At 32.1% G+C, this 19,089-nt stretch overlaps 2 protein-coding genes across 2 annotated transcripts; both read left to right on the forward strand.

The window, feature by feature from the left end:
* The first annotated feature begins 132 nt into the window (after nt 1-132).
* LOC130677162 (uncharacterized) lies at nt 133-6,741 on the forward strand. The gene is made up of 6 exons (XM_057483804.1): nt 133-616; nt 687-930; nt 3,202-3,440; nt 3,503-3,729; nt 4,601-5,068; nt 6,235-6,741. Exons 1-6 carry the CDS (start codon nt 203-205, stop codon nt 6,593-6,595), a joined length of 1,953 nt encoding a protein of 650 aa, XP_057339787.1. The 5' UTR covers nt 133-202; the 3' UTR covers nt 6,596-6,741.
* Nucleotides 6,742-8,883: 2,142 nt separating this feature from the next.
* Nucleotides 8,884-15,393, forward strand: LOC130677221 (uncharacterized). Its single transcript, XM_057483895.1, has 6 exons — nt 8,884-9,341; nt 9,406-9,649; nt 11,964-12,205; nt 12,261-12,484; nt 13,681-14,148; nt 14,370-15,393. The coding sequence occupies exons 1-6, from the start codon at nt 8,910-8,912 to the stop codon at nt 14,728-14,730; spliced, it is 1,971 nt and encodes a 656-aa protein (XP_057339878.1). The 5' UTR covers nt 8,884-8,909; the 3' UTR covers nt 14,731-15,393.
* The last annotated feature ends 3,696 nt before the right edge of the window (nt 15,394-19,089 follow it).

Raw genomic sequence — 19,089 nt, forward strand, 5'->3', positions numbered from 1 at the left:
TAAAGACAGCGCAAGTAAACTAGTTTTTGACTTAGAATATATACGGTCATGGATAGACGGCATCGAAAAATGATAAAGTAAATTGGTCAAGTATTATTCCCCGATAAACAAACTTTTAAAACCATGGTGATATTCATTTAAGCGGCCAGTTTACGTTGAAAATTTTCTTCAGTTTGCAACAAAAATATATTATAAAGACGAGATGTATTTATTTAGTATTTTGGTAATTTGTTCATCAATTTTAATGCTAGAAGCGTTTGACTTGCATTCATTAGACTATATCGATGAAATAATATCATTCGTTACCGAGAGTTCTTCGGATGAAACTGCCGGCCAACAATTGGATCAATTGAAAATTGATAATGAGAAAAATTATGCCAAGATAATTAATAAATATTTTACGAAAGCTCCACATTTAGAAGTAACGGATGAAGAGTATGAGGAACTAGAAGGACTGATTGGGAAAATTGATAAAGCTTGGGAACAATTTGGAACCAAAGATCTAACGGATGATGACAAGAATGAGCTGGGTGATTTGCCTGAGACTCTTAGCCAGCTGTACAAAATTTATGTAGGCGATAGTGCTGACAAGAATTTACCCTCTCGCATTGCCGATGTATGTTTTAAAAAATACTCAGTTTGAAAATTTAATATTTATTTTTTTTTAATTAATGAATTGTTCACAGGATGAACGTCCAAATGTTTGTGAAATAAAAAGTAGTGAACAATTACGACTGCGTAAATTACATCAATCTGTTATTTTATCTGAGCTTAGAGGATATATTTTGAGTCTCAAGTCATCGGAGGACGTTGAAAAAACCACAGCACGCGCTATTTTACATTCGGAAGAATATATTTTAGCAACCAAAAATGGGTTTACAAAAACTGTAAATGTGTTCCGTCGCTGTGATCCACCTGAACATATTCGTGGTAAGAAAAAAAATTCGTTTATGATCTTAATGGATCAAAGTTATGGAAAATTACCAAAATCTATGGGAAATTATTGAAATTTACTGTAAACTGCCGTAAGTATTTTAACTTATGGCTGAGCGTACATTACGGTAACTTACGGTATTCAGGTAAATTCCGGTGCCGCTCTATAAAGTATCACAGAATACTTTACAGATTACGGCCTAGTGCCGTAAAAAACTGTATTTTACAAAACTATAGTAAAAAAAGGCCATTCGGCAGCCGAAATGGAAGGTAGATTTTCCAATTAATCTATATAAAAAGTTACATACATACCTATCTTGTGATACATGGTAGTGTATAATCGTGATATGAAATTCGGCTCGTTTTCTTGGAGTGAGGGTAAAAAAAGACAACGACTATTTTCGATAGAGAACTTCAGATAGTTGATTTAACAAAACATTATATAGGTTATGTATTAAACTAACCTTCACGTATACAAAGTATAGAAAATTTAATTAGTATGAGATCATAATTGTAATCGCTATTACGATGGCAAGCCAGTGATAATCATAGGGATTAGAGGTACATTTGATACATCATAAATAATAAAAGAAATACTTTTAAAATACAAAATAGCAGTAAAATTAACAGGTTATTTTGTGCAAAATAAAATACAGCTGACGAAACTGAAATATAATGGGACAAGCATAACTTATGTGGAATGAAAACCATATTTTCAACATTTTTTGATTCCATTAAAATTTTCAAGGCTATCAAATTATTGGAAGAAATGGTCAAAATGTAAAGTTTAAGGTCATAAATTAAAGCTTATTAGTCAAGCTTTAAAATACTTTCTACAGAAATTCTCTATGAATTTTAGTTTTAAAGTTATGTGGACTTTAAAAGTGATGAAAAACTGATTTTTTTGAAAAATCGTTAAAATTTCAAACAGCCATAACTTCTAAACTAATCGACCGATTCAGCCCATCTTCGAACTTAACCGTGGTAATTACACATAAAGTAAGTGTAGAAAATTTCATTAAGATCGGATAAGAATTGTAGACACAATCGTGTCCTCAAAAGTCCGTTATATTACATAAATATATATATAGGGGAAGGGAGGGCAAAACGGGATACTTAACGAAAAATTTAGTTTTTAGGGACATAAATATCGTAAATTGGCTTCATTTTGATTCTATTTGAAATAAATATAACGAATTTTAGACTGCCATGAGAAAAAAAATTATTTCCTGCGGGCAAAATGGGATGCCTCAAAAAAAAGTAAATTTTTTTTTTTTTTTTTTTCAAGTGAATAAAATTGATGTAATAATGTCTTTCTAAATTGATGTAAGTAATAAAATTTACTCTCAACATATTTTTAAAGAATGTGCTCAACTGGTAGAGCACTCGGCGCGATACCGAATTGGTCTGGGTTCGATTCCCAGTTCGGGCTATCTATATTTTTCTCAATTTATCTATAAATTGTCTTATTGAGAAGGTTATTTGCATGTTTGCATGTTTCGATTTCCACTATATTTAAATGGTGGACACAAAAATGAATATTAGAAAATTAACATAACTGTTAATAATGTGATATTATAGCACTAAAGTTATAAAATATTACAAAATTATGAAAGTTACAATGTAACAGTTAAAATTATGATGATTACCAATGTTACAGTTTTAGAGTTTTTATTAGTATTATTGTTGTTATTGTTCTTGAGTTAATTAAAGAAATAAATTTCTTAATTTGTGATACTCCATGAAAATAAATTTGTAGTACGATAAAATTTGTACATTTTTTTCATTTATACTTTTCGCAAAAAATATAAAAATGTTTTTTTTTAGCTTTTAATAGTGTAAAATGATACTAGATGTCACTTTTGACCATTTTCGAAAGTTTTTCGAGAAAAAAAAATTTTGACGAAATTTTGAGGGTATCCCATTTTGCCGGCCTATCCCGTTTTGCCCCCCCCTACCCCTATATATACACACATACATATATAAAATTTTTAACGGATATTCTAGATTTTACAGCATTGTTCCTTAAAATACCGTGTACTCTACAGTATTGTCCGTACATTATCGGACTTTACGATATTGTTCCGTAAAATACGGTGTATTCTATGATATTGTTCCGTATATACAATAAAATACTAGACTTCAGGATAATGTTTTGTAAAATACAGTATTTTACGGTATTGTTCAATGAAATACCGTACTCTACATTATTATTCCATCAATTAAAGGATTAATTATTTGGTGTACTATTTACAATAATTTTTTTAGGAAAAACATTTTCGGAATTTTTGGGCCTATTTCAAGGAGTTATTGTCAATAATCAACAGACAAGTGCATTTGATAATAAGTGTTCAAACTCCTGCGATGGTCTCGATTTTTCCCGTATCGACAGATGTTATACAGGGCGAGATTGGTTTGATTTTCCCGTAAGAATTTGTCATGCAAAGCCTTGCAATGGGATACTTTATGATTGTGTCAACAGCGGGAAAACAGAAGCCTGTGAACTGGTAATTTAAATTTTTAATTTGAATCAACATTGGATCCAATAATCAGATATATTAATTCACAGGGTGAAAATTCTGATAGACGGTTTCAATGGGCCAAACGAGGAGATGATAAAATTCTAGGCGGATCTGCGGATTCTTGTGAGGGAAAGACATATCTTTTAAGCGAAGGTTACACAGCGTATAAATATTGTCGTACTTGTATGTGTACTTGCGCTGAACAAGATGGTATTTCTACTGCAATTAGGACAATTAGTTTGATACCACAATTCGCAGACATTGAAAATAATATGTAAATATTTCCATAAAGTCCTATATATTAATCTTATTGCAATCTTACTCAAGCCTGGTCAGGGTCACTCTAGTTGTCCACGTCTTTATAAAAATGGATATTGTTTCAGACAATATGTCTCACTTTTATCTCTGCCACTTTACCCCCTCCATTGGCATACGGACAGGGTCTTCAGGTAAAGTGACAGAGATAAAAGTTAGATATATAGAGAATGTAATATATGACTTCTTGCGCGAATCTGCCGCAAGACATTCGCTAGTTTCTGCAAGTAATTTTTGTTGCAAGACTCGCTCAAGACACGCGTAAGTAACTTTACTACCAGATCTTGAGCAAGACATTTTGAATGTTCTTCTGTAGAATATCATGCGCAAGTCCAACAACAATCTTACTTTAGAATCTGCTATTAACCCTTTCCCGGTTGACCTTCCCTACTTTTAATTTGAATCGTACGTCCTCGTCTTTAAGTGAGAGAGTGCTAGCCTATTTAGTAAAGAAGGGGCAGAAAAAAGGGCGCATGCATGCACTATTACGGTTGAACCGTAATTCACACAGCCTTACTGAGAACTGCGATTGGTTTTATCCCCAAACAACTCACATCGAGACTACTCGAAACTCCCAATCGAGAAATGCTTAATATCCAGTGACATTTTGATAGATATATAAAGAAGTGGATAACTAGGGATCTTTCGCAAGATATTTTCATAAAAATAGTACAAGACTATCTTGTGTCTTGGGTGAATCCATATTATATCTATCGAAATTTTATTGTGATCAGTGCCTTGACCAGCAACATGTCATAGAAATAACTGTTACATGGGTTTCGAATTTATCATAGAATTCAATTTTTTAATTTTTTAATATTGCACACTAGGGTAGTTACTGGAGTACGTTTTGTCAAGAAATATCGCTTATTTCATGTTCAAATTGAGCAAAGTAAATTAGGACCTTATGGTGAAATAGTACCAGGGACATCAAAGTGGAAAAGAATTTCCCGATTTTCTTATGACGATAAAGACGATGGTGGTTTTCTGATGGATACTAAAAGAGGTCAACGAAAATTATTCAATAATGAAGGTTTTAAATTTATTACCCATGATAGCAGAACAATAAATATCGATCAATTAGAAACACCAAAAGGTGAAATAATTGTTGGAGTTACTTTTGTTTATAACAAAGAAACAAAAGCTGTTGAATTACAAATTCTATCATGGCCGTTTGATTACAAAACTGGTAAACTAGAAGATCCCGTTGATTTGGAGGAAGAGGAAGCTGATTTTGAAAGTGATTGGATAAATTGGAAAACTACACCAGGACGTTCGAGGGAATACGATAGAAAGAGGTAATATCGGATAATAAAATAGCTATTTACGATATAAGATGGTAAACAACAAATTATGGTACGGGTTAGTTCCAAAATTAGCTGACTGGTTGCGCTATCCCGGGAAAAAAAATCGGTCTATCGGTTAACCCTACGGGCTAGCCCCAAAACTTCCCGCTGTTTTCGAGCTCGTTGAGCTCAAAAACATTATTGTGAGTAAATTTTCGAGCTCGATAATACTTTTGTATGCCATTGTTTTAAAAAAAAAACATTTTTCAGCATTTCTTTCTCCCACGATATCTCGCGAACGAATTAACCGATTTTGATGGTTGAGGCGGCAGTAGACGCGTTTTATTAAGTTCTAGAGCTGATTAGATTTTGAAATCGAATGATTCAATTTTTTTGTAGATTTCTTTCTCCCACGATATCTCGCGAACGATTTGACCGATTAAGACAGTTGAGGCGGCAATCGACGTGTTTTATCAAGTTCTAAAGCTGATCAAATTTTGAAATTGATTTATCGAGTCGTTTTTGAGAAATTTCAAAAAAAATAAATTTTTTTTAATTCTTTCGACAACGGTTTCTCTTGAACGAATGAACTGATTTTGATGGTTGAGTTGGCATTCGACGCGACTTATAAAGCTCTAGAGCCCAGTCCTTTTTGGAATCAATCAATCGAGCACATTAAAAGTTATCCAAAAAAAACATTTTTGAAAAAAATTTTTTTTTTGAATATCTCTGAACGAGCCCTACCGATCAAGCTCAATTTTCGTACAGCTTCAAGATATTGACAAGCTGCGTCGAATGACACCTTAAAGTTCAAAATCGGTTCACCCGTTCAAAAGATACAGGTATTTACATACGTACGTACGTGCGTACGTACATACATGCACTCGAACATCATCTTGAAAATAGTCAGAATAGCTTCCTAGGACCTAAAAACGTCGACATCTGATGAAAATTCGATTTTCGTAAATCGGAATGAAACCAATAACTTCCCGAATTTTTGAAAATTTACAATTTTCTTAGCGGGAAGTTTAAAACCCATTTATTAATTTCCCCCAAACTCGGTTAAGAGTAAATTAAGTGGGCAACGATATCTTACGCTCCTAAATTGAACTTTCGAAGCAGGGATTGTATACTAACTGCTTTTGTAAAAAATTATATTTTTTTTTTGTTAATTACAGGCGTTATCTAGATTTGTTCCTATTGGATGATCCCATAAAAGCACCTAAAAACCCACCATATTCAGATCCCAATGAAGCACTCAAAATACGAGCTACTGGTTTTGGACCAGACATGGCCCAACACACTATTCCTTATATTGATTTACAGCCGGTAGCATTATCAGATCTAAAAGCTCCGCTTAGTGGATTGGAATTAATTTACCGAAGACAAAAAGGTTATGGAGGTTTTTTGGGTTTTAAAATACGCGGATACGATTTTACTGACTTTTTCGGTAGTGAAATGTCACAAGATGACTTAGATAAATACAAAAATGATTTTGATGAAGATATTGTTATTGATGTACCAACTAAATCTGATTAATTATATAATTATTATATTTTTCTCGATAATTTTAAATTCGCTTCGACTTTGTTAATTATTATTGTAATTAACTTAAATCAATTCATAAACAAAATTCTGTAATGATTTTTGGCTGAATAAAGGATCAATTGTTTCGCAAAAATAACAAATTTATTTCAATGAATTTCCTGCTGAGTTTAAAAATTATAAAAATTAATGTGGGTTGTGAGTATTCATTCCAGAGGAAATATCATTCCCAACCCGCCTAGAATAAGTAAGAGACTTATTTCAGAAGTGTTATATTCCAGTGCTGGAATCAATTTTGGCACGAGTACTCCTCTGTCATCCCGCATGAAAAAACTTTATATGTGAAAACATATATGATAGAATATATGAATATTATAATGTGATGTATTGTACAATATCTAAAATAATATTTATATTTTCGCCGTATTAATATATGATAATATATTGAAAAAAAATATATTGCTAGAATATATTATCAATATATTTATCAATATATGACTTTTTATGTATGTTTTACATATATATTTTAATATGTCATTTTTATATTGATATATTATATTGAAAGTAGTATATTAATTAATATATGGTATTTTTTATATTTTTTATATATGTTTTCCAATATATTGCAAAATATATGGTTTCCAATATATTGTAAAATATATGGCACTTTTCTTACTTTTCTTAGGTTATTGCCAGTAAATATAAGGTCAATGAAAAGAAGGAGAAAAAAGAATAAATTTGACTTTTTTTTGTGGAATTGTGTAAAAATTGAAAAAGTATATTAAAAAATAAAATTTTCAATATATTGCGAAAAATATATGTTTTGATATACTGGAAAAATATAATTCCAATATACCGCGAACCATATATTTAATCATATAAATTCTTTCATATATAATCAATTATATAGAGACCATATACCACTAATTATATGAGTCAAAATATATGGATATATATATCAAGTTTATTACATTATACTTATAAATTATATATATACTATCCATATATGATAAGAATATATTGAGCATTATATGAGATAATATATATAGAAAAATACAAAACATTATATACAAGTAAATATATTATGATAAATATATAATCCAATATATGTAAAAAACATATATTTTTCAATATAGATATTTTTGCCGCTATATATTTATCACATATTCACCATATATTTTTTTATATACTTTTAACAATATACAGCTTTTCCATGTGGGATTTGACAGAGTGATGAGTACCTTTTTTGATGGTATTATAGTATATCCTATTTCACATCGTGGCATTAGTATTTATTACCAATGCTTCCATGAATATTAATTCTCAGAAATTAAACTTGGACTTACAAAAACAAATTATTTTTGTAAAAAGTATAGTTTCTACTATGTGAACAAAAATTTACAATTTATTGAATACGTTGTATAGGATGTAATTTAAGCGTAAAATTTAAATTTCCACTGAAACAGTCGTCGTGTAAAGTCAGTGTAGTATTGATGTACTCTTTCTTTCATCAAAGCTCCGGTGGGAATAGCAGGTAAAAATCGTGTAACCCGGAGGAGTACGGTGTGATTTAGGTGTATGTTGTGTGGAATTTTTTCACATTTACACGGTGGGATTTTAGGGGATTCAGTGGAATCGGATCCGCCAGAGTTACGTCAAGAAGTGGGAAATTATGAGTCATATATGACTCACATCTTACACAAATCATGACGTAGCTGACATCATTCTGATGTCAGTTTGACATAATTGTGTTCACTGGGTAAGTAGTTCATTGTTAGTGCAATAAGGGCGTGGAACAAACTTCCAAGTGACTGTACAAATGAATGTATTTTTAAGGAATTTCGGAGGTCGTGCTTTAATTATTATGTCGAATTTAAAAGAATGATTGTTTGATGATAATGATAATATTGTTAAATGAATGATATTGTTTTGATGATGATAGTGAATAATTACTTTGTCTATTTTTATTTTTTATATTTATCTTTATGTAAGATTAAATATTTATGCTATATACTTTTTGTATTGAATAATTGTATCCGTGATGGCCGCTAGAAGCCTAAACTTCATGGCCAAAAAAAAAATAAATAAATTAACAAAATAATAATTAAATAGATAAGAGATGGCCTCACTCAGCAAGTTTAAGACTTAAAGACATCGATAAGGCATACGGTAATAAATATTCGGCTTCGGAAAATGATAAAATAAATTGGTCAAGTATTATCGCCTGATAAAAAAACTTTTAAAACGGAGGTGATATTCATTTAATTGGCCAGTTTACATTGTAAATTTTCTCTAATTTCCAACAAAAATGTATTATAAAGGCGAAATGTATTTATTTAGTATTTTGGTAATTTGCTCATCAATTTCAATGCCAGAGGCGTTTGACTTGCATTCATTAGACTATATCGATGAAATAATATCATTTGTTACTGAGAGTTCTTCGGATGAAACTGCCGGCCAACAATTGGATCAATTAAAAATTGATAATGAGAAAAATTATGCCAAGATAATTAATAAATATTTTACGGAAGCTCCACATTTAGAAGTAACGAATGAAGAGTATGAGAAACTAGAAGGACTGATTGAAAAAATTGATAAAGCTTGGGAACAATTTGGGACCAAAGACTTAACGGATGATGACAAGAATAAACTGAGTGATTTGCCTGAGACTCTTAGCCAGCTGTACAAAATTTACGTAGGCGATGGTGCTGACAAGAATTTGCCCACTCGCATTACAAAAGTATTTTTTTAAAAATAGTCCTTTCAAAGTGAATGGTTCTTTTAAAAATTACGAATATTTTTAGGATGAACGACCAGATTTATGCGAAATAACAAGCAACGATCAATCACGTCTACGTAAATTACATCAAGCTGTCATACTATCTGAACTGAGAGGATTCATTTTAAGTCTCAAGTCATCGGAGGACGATGAAAAAACTACAGCACGAGCTATTTTACACTCTGAAGAATATATTTTAGCAACGCAAAATGGATTCGAAAATACTTTAGATTGGTACCGTCGTTGTGATCCACCAGAACATATTAGAGGTACAAAAATCATTACTCGGCCTATCAAAAAAATCCATATGGGAATCCAGCCTAGATTCCTATGTCGGTTTCCAGATTGCATTTTTTGATGGATTTTTATAGGAATCCAATAAAGATCTCGATATGGAAATCTTTCGTATGAATTAGGAATTAGGAAAATTAACGAAAAGCGTCACGTTTTTTATACAGATCCCATAAAATGCGTATGTGTTTTTAAAAGCTTTTTGGAAGTACAATAATTTTGTTCGATTTTTAATTTAGTCTCTCATTAAAATTATGACAATAAAATATTAATTCGTTCTCTAATTTACATACGTGTACTGATAGACGATAGACATGGAATCTAAATACCTCAGATCCCATAGAAATTCAAGTTTTGATATCAAGTTCCTACATGGGAATCCCGAAACTCAAAATTTCCTATATGGGAGTTCAGATACCAAGTTTCTGATGTCAAGTTCCGATAGCTCAACTGGTAGAGCACTCGGCGCGTTACCGAATTGGTCTGGGTTCGATTCTCAGTTCGGGCTATCTATATTTTTCTCAATTTATCTATAAATTGTCTTATTGAGAGGTTTGCATGTTTAGGTTTCCACTATATAAAATATACAAGAAATCTAAGTACCCATAGTTTGCTATATGTGGATGTCCCATGTAGAAATCTACACAGATCCTACATACATATCTAAATCCATACTTTACGGTATAGATTCCTATGGGTTTCCGTGCAATCTCACATTAATTTTTTTGATAGAGCTGTGGATTCAATTTACAGTAAATTACGGGAATTTATTATAAATTTTACTACACCACTCTAAATTAACATTTCATACCGAAGTACCGTAAATTATGGTAAAAACACATGTACGTTATTAAAATTTTCGTGAATTGCGTCCTTTGGGATTAGAAAAGTCTTATATCCTAGTAGCAACATTGAGCAATATGAGCAATGATTGCGCAAGAATTGTCACAATATTGTCGAAATTATGTGCAATGTGATGTACAATGTGAAATTATGTACAATATGATGTACAATATCGATTAAACTTTTGTACAAGAGACTTGAAACAAATTTTGTGCACAAATTTTGAACAATTTTTGCTCCAGTTTTTTACTCCGATAAACTTGCCCGTATTTGCGAAAACACATAGGCAGTTCATAGTTTTTCTAGCAAAAACGTGACGCTTATAGTTAAATTTCCGAATTCCTTATCCATACTAGATTCCCATATGGATTCGGAATGGTGTGGATCCCCACAGGAACCCATGTAAAAATACATGTCAGGATCTATGCTGGGCTTCTACACGGAAAGAAAATTATAGGAAGTTTTGCTATGCATTATGGGAATGGTTCCCATATATTATGGGAACCATCCCCATAATAGTATGAGAATAGTTCCCATACCATTATAGGAATGGTTCCCATAATGATATAGGAATGGTTACCATACCATTATGGGAACCATTCCTATACTATTATGGGAATGGTTCCCATATTGGTATAGGAACTATTCCTATAATATTATGGGAACTATTCCCATAATGGTATGGGAACCATCCCTATAATATCATAAAATTTTTTTTTTGCACAATAGTGTAGAAATTTCCCAAAATTTGAATTTTCTTGAATGTTTTGTGCTGACAAAAAATTCTTGTTAAAAATTTTAATGTTTTTTTTGCCAAATACGATTTTTTTTTTCAATGTTTGAATTTTTGTTTTTATGTTTAATAATATTTCTGTGTATTGTAGAAGTGATTACCACACTTCTTTAAATTAATTTTTTCATGATACTATGGGAACCATTTCCATAATATTATAGGAATGGTTCCTATAATAGTATGGGAACTATTCCCATAATATTATGGGACTGATTCCCATAATGGTATACGAACCATTCCAATTGCATTATGGGAATCATTCCCATAATATTATAGAAAGTATTCCTATAAATTATAGGAACCATTCCTATAATTGTAGGAACCATTCCTATAGTGTTATGGGTATCATTCCCATAATTATAGGAACTATTCCTATAATTATGGGAAACATTCTTATAATTATAAGAACCGCTCCCATAATTTATGGTCGTAATTCCTATGATGGTATAGGAAAAAATTTCACAAAATTATGGGAACCGCTGCCATAATTTTCTCTCCGTGTATGGAAAACCACATGGGAATCCATCTGAAAATACCATGTAGGAATTCACATAGGAATGTAGGCTGGATTCTCATACGGATTTTTTTGATGGGGAATTACATAGTAGGGACAGTATTATATCGGGGAATAATGGTAAAATCACTTTTTATTTTAGATAAAACATTTTCTGAATTCCTCGGCCTCTTTCAAGGACTTCTAGTTAATGGTCGACAAACAAATGCCTTTAGTAACGGACGCTGTTCAAGTTCTTGTGATGCAATTGATTTTTCTCGTATTGTTAAATCATGTTACAGTTGGCTTTTTGGATATGGTCACGAACGTTACTGCTCTAAAAAGTCTTGCAATGGTGTAATCTACGATTGTTCTTACATTGGCACTGCAAAAGCTTGTGAATTGGTGAGTTTAAATTTAAAATATATTATAGCCAATAATCAATCAAATAAATTTATAGGGTAACGATTCTGATAGACGATTTCAATGGGCTCAGCTTGATAGTACCCTACTAGGTCCATCCTCGGATACTTGCGAAGGTTCTAGAGTTAAACTGAAGGATAGTACCGTGGATTTCAATACATGTCCAACGTGTATGTGTACTTGCGCTGAAGAAGATGGCAAGTCAAAAGCTGTTAGAGCAATAAGTTTTATACCACAACTCGCAAATATTCAAGATAACATGTAAATATTTTTTAATATGTTTCAGTTTTTATAATACATTTAAATCTGGCTGAAACCCTGACAGATTTGAGTTTAAATTAAATTACGTTTTTCACTGCGATCTAACTTAAAACTCTAATAAAGAAACCGTAAAAATACGGAGCTTCAATATAAATTACGGTCAAATACTTCGTTTCCTACCGTACGATGTGGTGTAGATACTTATCAAAAAAATAGGTAAATTTACCGTAAATAGACGAATCCGTTGTAAATTACGGTCATTCGCGAAAACTCGCGTGAAATTTACCGTAGATGATTGTAATTTCGACAAACTTACCCATAACCGACAAATGCACAGTAAATTATGGTATTTTGCGAAGAATTTCGGGAAATATACCGTACATTACGGCAAATTTATCTTCAACTTCTGTCATTTTTACCGTAAAATGGACCAATCCACCCGAAATTACGGTAATTGGTGATGAATTACAGTAAACTCACCCTAAACTACGAATTTACAGTAAGTTGCGGCGAGTTACTGCTCAAAATAGGTTAATTGATCGTAATATCGGTGAATTTATGTACTTTCTAAAATTAAATTGGTGAACTTTACTGTGAATAAGTGAATACCCTAGCGGATTCGAATTACGGTAAATACAGTGATTTACCGTAAAATGCTGTAATTTACGGCGCCTAGCAAAATTACCGTAAATTACGGTGATCTACGGTAAATTGCCGCAATTTACGGTAATTTTGCTAGGCGCCGTAAATTGCGGCAATTTACCGTAATTTGCCGTAGGTTACCGCAATTTACCGTATATTACCGTAATTTACGGTAAATTGCCGTAATTTACGGTAATTCTGCTAGGCACCGTAAATTACGGTAAATCACTGTATTTACCGTAATTCGGATCCGCTAGGGTATTCACTGAGAATCAGCAATAAGTATACCACTGGTCGAATTAGTGGTATACTTATAGCTGTAGAAATAGTGACTATCTACTAATGATGGTAATTCGCGATGAATGGCTGCAAAGTTTACCGAATTTACGATTTATTCGCCTTAAATTACTGTGATTTTGGCCTAAAATGGGTGAAGTTACCGTAATCTCGATACATTTATAGATAAATGACGGAAAATCTAGCGAAATTTCGATAAATTTTCCGTGAATTGGATTCACTAGGGATCATAGTAAATTATTAAAATTGTATGCTAGGATTGTCACTGGAGTTCGTTTTGTCAACAAATATAATCTATTTCACGTCCAAATTGAGCAGAGTAAATTAGGGCCTTATGGTGAAATAGTCCCGGGAACATCAAAATGGAAAAAGTTGTCACGTTTTACTTATGAATCAACCGGCAAAGGCACTTTTGCAATGGCTAATAAGAAAGGTCGAAGAGAATTAGTAAGCTCGCTGGACTTTAAATTTATCACTCATGATAAAAGAACAATAAATATCGATCAATTGAAGACACCAAGGGGTGAAATAATTGTTGGAGTTAGTTTTTCTGCTGACATAAAAACAGATGCTATTCAATTACAAATTCTTTCATGGCCATTTGATTACGAAACTGGTAAACTAAAAAATCCCGTTGATTTGGAGGGCGAGGATGCTGATTTTGAAAATGATTGGATAAATTGGGAAAATACACCAAGACGTTCGAGTGAATACGATAGAAAGAGGTGACAATCCTAATTAAAAACTTTGATTGAATCCGATTGAAAAATTCTAATCGGATTTAATCGGAAGAATGTCCGTATTTTTCCAATTAAATCCGGTAGAAATCCGATCGAGTTCCGATCAGATTCAATTGGATTCGATCGGAGTTTGTAATCTGGGAAAACAGATGGCAAAATTTACTTTTGAAAAACTGTTTTTATTAAATTTTATTTTTTATTTATAGGCGTAAACTAAATTTGTTCAAATTGGATGATCCTATAAAAGCACCTACAAACCCACCATATTCAGATCCCAATGAAGCACTCAAAATACGAGCTACTGGTTTTGGATTAGACATGGCCCAACACACGATTCCTTATATTGATTTACAGCCGGTGACATTTTCGGACATCAAATTTCCGCTTGGTGGATTGGAATTAATTTATCGAAGAAAAAAAGGTTATGGCGGTTTTCTGAGTTTAAAAATGCGCGCTTACGATATTAGTGACTTCTTTGGTAGTGAAATGTCTCAAGATGACATTGATAAATATAAAAATGATTTCGATGAAGATCTCGTTATCGATGTACCAGTTAAATCTGCTTAATTGTAGTATTTTGTTACGTTCTGGCTTTAATTATATTTAAACAAAACTTTCTTTCGGTAATATACAGTCAGAACAAGTGATTCATACCGTCCATGGTTACAAGCGTACCAACAGAAAACTCTATGCAAGACATCTCTATGCAGGAAAAAAGTTTTCTAAACTCACATACTTCAAAAATTTTAGTTTCAATCGTATAGTTATATTTTAATAAATTTAGTAAATAAACAATGTGTTTATAAATTATATTATGAAATTATAATATATATTATAAGGTAATATTATGAGGTAATACAACGAATTCTAGGGATGTGCGAATCGCGTTCGAATCGAATCGAATATAACTATTCAATTCGAAATTCGAATTTCCGAATTATTTGAATATTTAAGAATTATCCGAAAATTTTTTTACGTGTTGTAACTTATTAAATTACTCGATTGACAACGAGACAATTTTGATCAACTTTCAAAATTGTTTTTTAATTTTTTTCAAAAAAATACACGCTTCTTGACTTAAATTTTCATCATTAATATCATCGATTTCATAAATTTAAGCCTCACCCGATGAAAAAAGATTTTATACAATTGTATAGAATTATATATCAATTATATATGGACTATATATAATTATATATAGACTATATATAATTGGATAGAAAAAATGGCCCGATCCGATTGTATACAATTTGTATAGAAAATTGTATACAATTCTATACAAATTGTATACAATTCTATATAATTATATACAATTCTATATATTGCAATTATATAGAAATGTATATAATTATATAGAATTGTATATAATTTGTATAAAATTGTATATAATTATATAGACTTGTATACAATTTGTGTAGAATCGTATACAATTTCTATACAGTTATATACAATTGGATCGGGCCATTTTTTGTATATAATTTTATACAATTGTATAAAATCTTTTTTCATCGGGCAATAAAAAAAAAAATATTCCACTATTTAGTATTTTTTTAAACTAAGATCTATGTGTTAAAGTTATTTTACCATGGAGAAATGTAATTATACATTTATTTGTCTAGCATAGAAATCTGCCACATAGAAATGTCCTGCATAGAGATATCCTGCATAGAAATATCCTGCATAGAGATATATTGCATAAAGATGTCCTGCAACAGAAATGTCCTATATAGATTTATCTTGCATAGATATGTCTTACATAGAGATGTCCTGCAATAGAAATATTCTGCATAGAAAAGTTTTAACATGGATTTATCTTATAACGTAAATGTCCTTCATATAACTATGCTAGCAAGAAATCTACTGCAGGGAGTTATCGCATCATAGATTTATTAGTTGGTACGCTTGTAACCATGGACGGTATGAATCACTTGTTCTGACTGTATAATAAAACTTTGGTGTAGAAAAATTCTTCATCAGAGTAACTACAGCAGATAAGCGATTTCCGCGAACACCGTCGTGGCCGATGGGGTCGATAGATACCCTAATGATGTCAAGCCTGAACATTTAAATTATTAATATAAATTTATTTATATTTTTAATTATTCTGAAGTAATACCCCAGAATGTAACAATTTATTTTATTTATTGATTTTTACTTGTATCAAATATCATGCCTAGCACTGCTCTAATTGTGATTTACAAGACTCTCTCTGCTTTTTTCGACTGTAGTCGAATTTTATGTGAAAATCCATGAATTTTTATTATGCTAGCCGACTAAACTTGAAACTGTATAATCCAATATTTTATGTTATAAGTGTTGCTACTAATTGTATAAAGCATAATAAAATTCCGTTTCTGCTAAAAAAAATTTTTTTCTTGTACATAATACATTTCGTATAATTCGGTTTAGTCGTCGATATCTTTTGAAATAAGTGAACAATTTTGATGTCTGAGACAGCAATCGGTGCGTTTGATTGAGTTCTAGAGCTGACGAAATTTTGGCAATGAGTGGTTAAGTCTTTTCAAAGATATTTGCGACAAACCGTTTTGCACTTTTTTCGCCAACGATATCTCTCGAGCGAATAAATCGATTGAGATCGTTGAAGTGGCAATCGACGCGTTTTATTGAGTTCTACAGTTGAGTAGATTTTAGAATCGATCGATAAAGCCATTTCTGAAAAATTTTAATAAAACTAAACTTTTTTTGGAATTTCTTCTATATCTTAAGGTCCACTTGATCGATCGATTTGAAATTTTCAGGGAAGTTGATAGTCAACAAACTCTTTTGATTCCCACCTCAAACATCTTAATCGATTAATTCATTAAAAAGATATAGAGCGTTCACATCCACACACACACACACACACACACACACCCATACCCATATAGGAAAAAACAATAGGCCCAAGCTTGGCCGAGGCTTGGCGCAAGACTTATTGACTCTGGGGAAAGCTTGAAATCCAAGCTTGGCCCAAGTCTGTCTAAGCATCGAAATGATAACACCCAGCCAAGCTTGAGTGACAGTGTTGTGCCAAGACTGCATCTAAGTATTGGCCCAATATCGAGAGCCAGTATTGTGCCAAGACTGTTTCTAAATAAGCACCTATGCTTATTAAAAATAAATTAAAAAAAAAAAAAAATATTAGTAGACATGTGCGTGATGGTAACATATGGAAATAAATTTGTACACAGAGAAATCAGGTGAATCGATGAAACTAATTTTTTTTTTGCATTTGCTGGGTCTCGAACCTGGTCCTTCATGACTGCTAGACAAGCGTCTTATCCACTAGGCTGTTACGCTATTCACAGAAGCCAGGGGTTTTTAGGTACCATTTGTTATTTAGACTGGTAAACCAAGGCTTGTCACTTGTATAATGGCTAAATCTTGGCCCAAGACTGGCAAACGAAGGCTTGTCACTTGAGCATTGGCTGAACCTTGTCCCAAGACTGGCAAACCAAGGCTTGTCACTTGAGTATTGGTTGAATCTTGGCCCAAGACTGGCAAACCAAGGCTTGTCACTTGAGTATTGGTTGAATCTTGGCCCAAGACTGGCAAACCAAGACTCGTCACTTCAACGTTGGTCGGATCTCGGACCAACCTTAGGAGGCCAATCCTCGGTAGCCCAGTATTGTGCCAAGACTGGCCCCGTTGTCAATATTTTTTTTCCTACAAGTGTACAAACGGACATCATTCTAAAAATAGTCAGAATAGTTTCCTAGGACCTCAAAACGTCAACATCTGATGAAAACTCGATTTTCGAAAATCAGGATGAAAACAATAACTTCCCGAATTTTTGAAAATTTACAATTTTTTTAGCGAGAAGTTAAAAAAAAGTTATATAATTCTATTTACATGTTAGAAATTTTCCAAAACAAGTTAGAAACTAAAACTTGATAACGAAATGTTGTCAGTTAATTACTGTAATTGCATGTAATTTCAAGAAGTTACCTTGAAGCTTGTTATCAACTGATGTTTGTTATTACAATATTTATACATAAACATATAATATTTGAATACTCATATTGTTTAATAAATTAATTTATTAGGATAATTACTGGAGTACGTTTCATTGAAAATAAAAATGTTTCATTTACAAATCAAGAGAGCTAAATTAGGAGCTTACGGTGAAATCGTACCTAGCACAGTAAAATGGAAAAGACTAAATGAATTTAGATACATTAGCAAAGATAGTGGAGCTTTTACGATGAAAAAAGGACCAAAGTCAATAGAAGAAGGTATTCATTTCAAATTCATAACTTGCTCGGACAGAGCTGCGGTAAATATTGATCAATGACGAGCTCGCGAAATAAAGTTTCTTGGGTGCCACAACTCTTAGTTGGAATTATCATGATGAAGTTCTTGAGTTAAAAATTTTGTCATGCCCGTTTGATTATGCAATAGGAGCATTGAAAGATCCTGTTAATTTCGATAGTGATTATTATAGTCGAGACTGGATTACTTGGAAAAATACACGGGAAAAAAAAATTCTATGAAAATTGACTATACAAGTATTGTAATCCTGAACCATACTCGTTTTACCCACGCCTGGCCAGTGATCAAGTTTTTTTAAATTCCCGCTAAGAAAATTGTAAATTTTCAAAAATTCGGGAAGTTATTGGTTTCGGTCCGATTTACGAAAATCGAATTTCCATCAGATGTCGACGTTTTGAGGTCCTAGGAAGCTATTCTGACTAATTTCAAGATGATGTCCGAGTGTATGTACGTATGTAAATACCTGTATCTTTTGAACGGATGAACCGATTTTGAACTTTAAGGTGTCATTCGACGCGGCTTGTCAATATCTTAAAGCTGTGAGAAATTGAGCTTGATCGGTAGGGCTCGTTCAGAGATATTCCAAAAATAAAGTTTTTTCAAAAATGTTTTTTTTGGATAACTTTTAATGTGCTCGATGGATTAATTCCAAAA

Source organism: Microplitis mediator, chromosome 11 (assembly GCF_029852145.1).
Source record: "Microplitis mediator isolate UGA2020A chromosome 11, iyMicMedi2.1, whole genome shotgun sequence".
NCBI lineage: Eukaryota > Metazoa > Arthropoda > Insecta > Hymenoptera > Braconidae > Microplitis > Microplitis mediator.

What these genes read in the sequence shown, in the direction of transcription:
- LOC130677221 (XM_057483895.1), top strand. Translation starts at nt 8,910, where the DNA reads ATGTATTATAAAGGCGAAATGTATTTATTTAGTATTTTGGTAATTTGC. An exon ending in TGCCCACTCGCATTACAAAA is followed by an intron (nt 9,342 to 9,405) that starts GTATTTTTTTAA and finishes GAATATTTTTAG; the next exon opens with GATGAACGACCAGATTTATG. An exon ending in TCCACCAGAACATATTAGAG is followed by an intron (nt 9,650 to 11,963) that starts GTACAAAAATCA and finishes TTTTTATTTTAG; the next exon opens with ATAAAACATTTTCTGAATTC.
- LOC130677162 (XM_057483804.1), top strand. Translation starts at nt 203, where the DNA reads ATGTATTTATTTAGTATTTTGGTAATTTGTTCATCAATTTTAATGCTA. An exon ending in TCCACCTGAACATATTCGTG is followed by an intron (nt 931 to 3,201) that starts GTAAGAAAAAAA and finishes TAATTTTTTTAG; the next exon opens with GAAAAACATTTTCGGAATTT. An exon ending in AAACAGAAGCCTGTGAACTG is followed by an intron (nt 3,441 to 3,502) that starts GTAATTTAAATT and finishes ATTAATTCACAG; the next exon opens with GGTGAAAATTCTGATAGACG.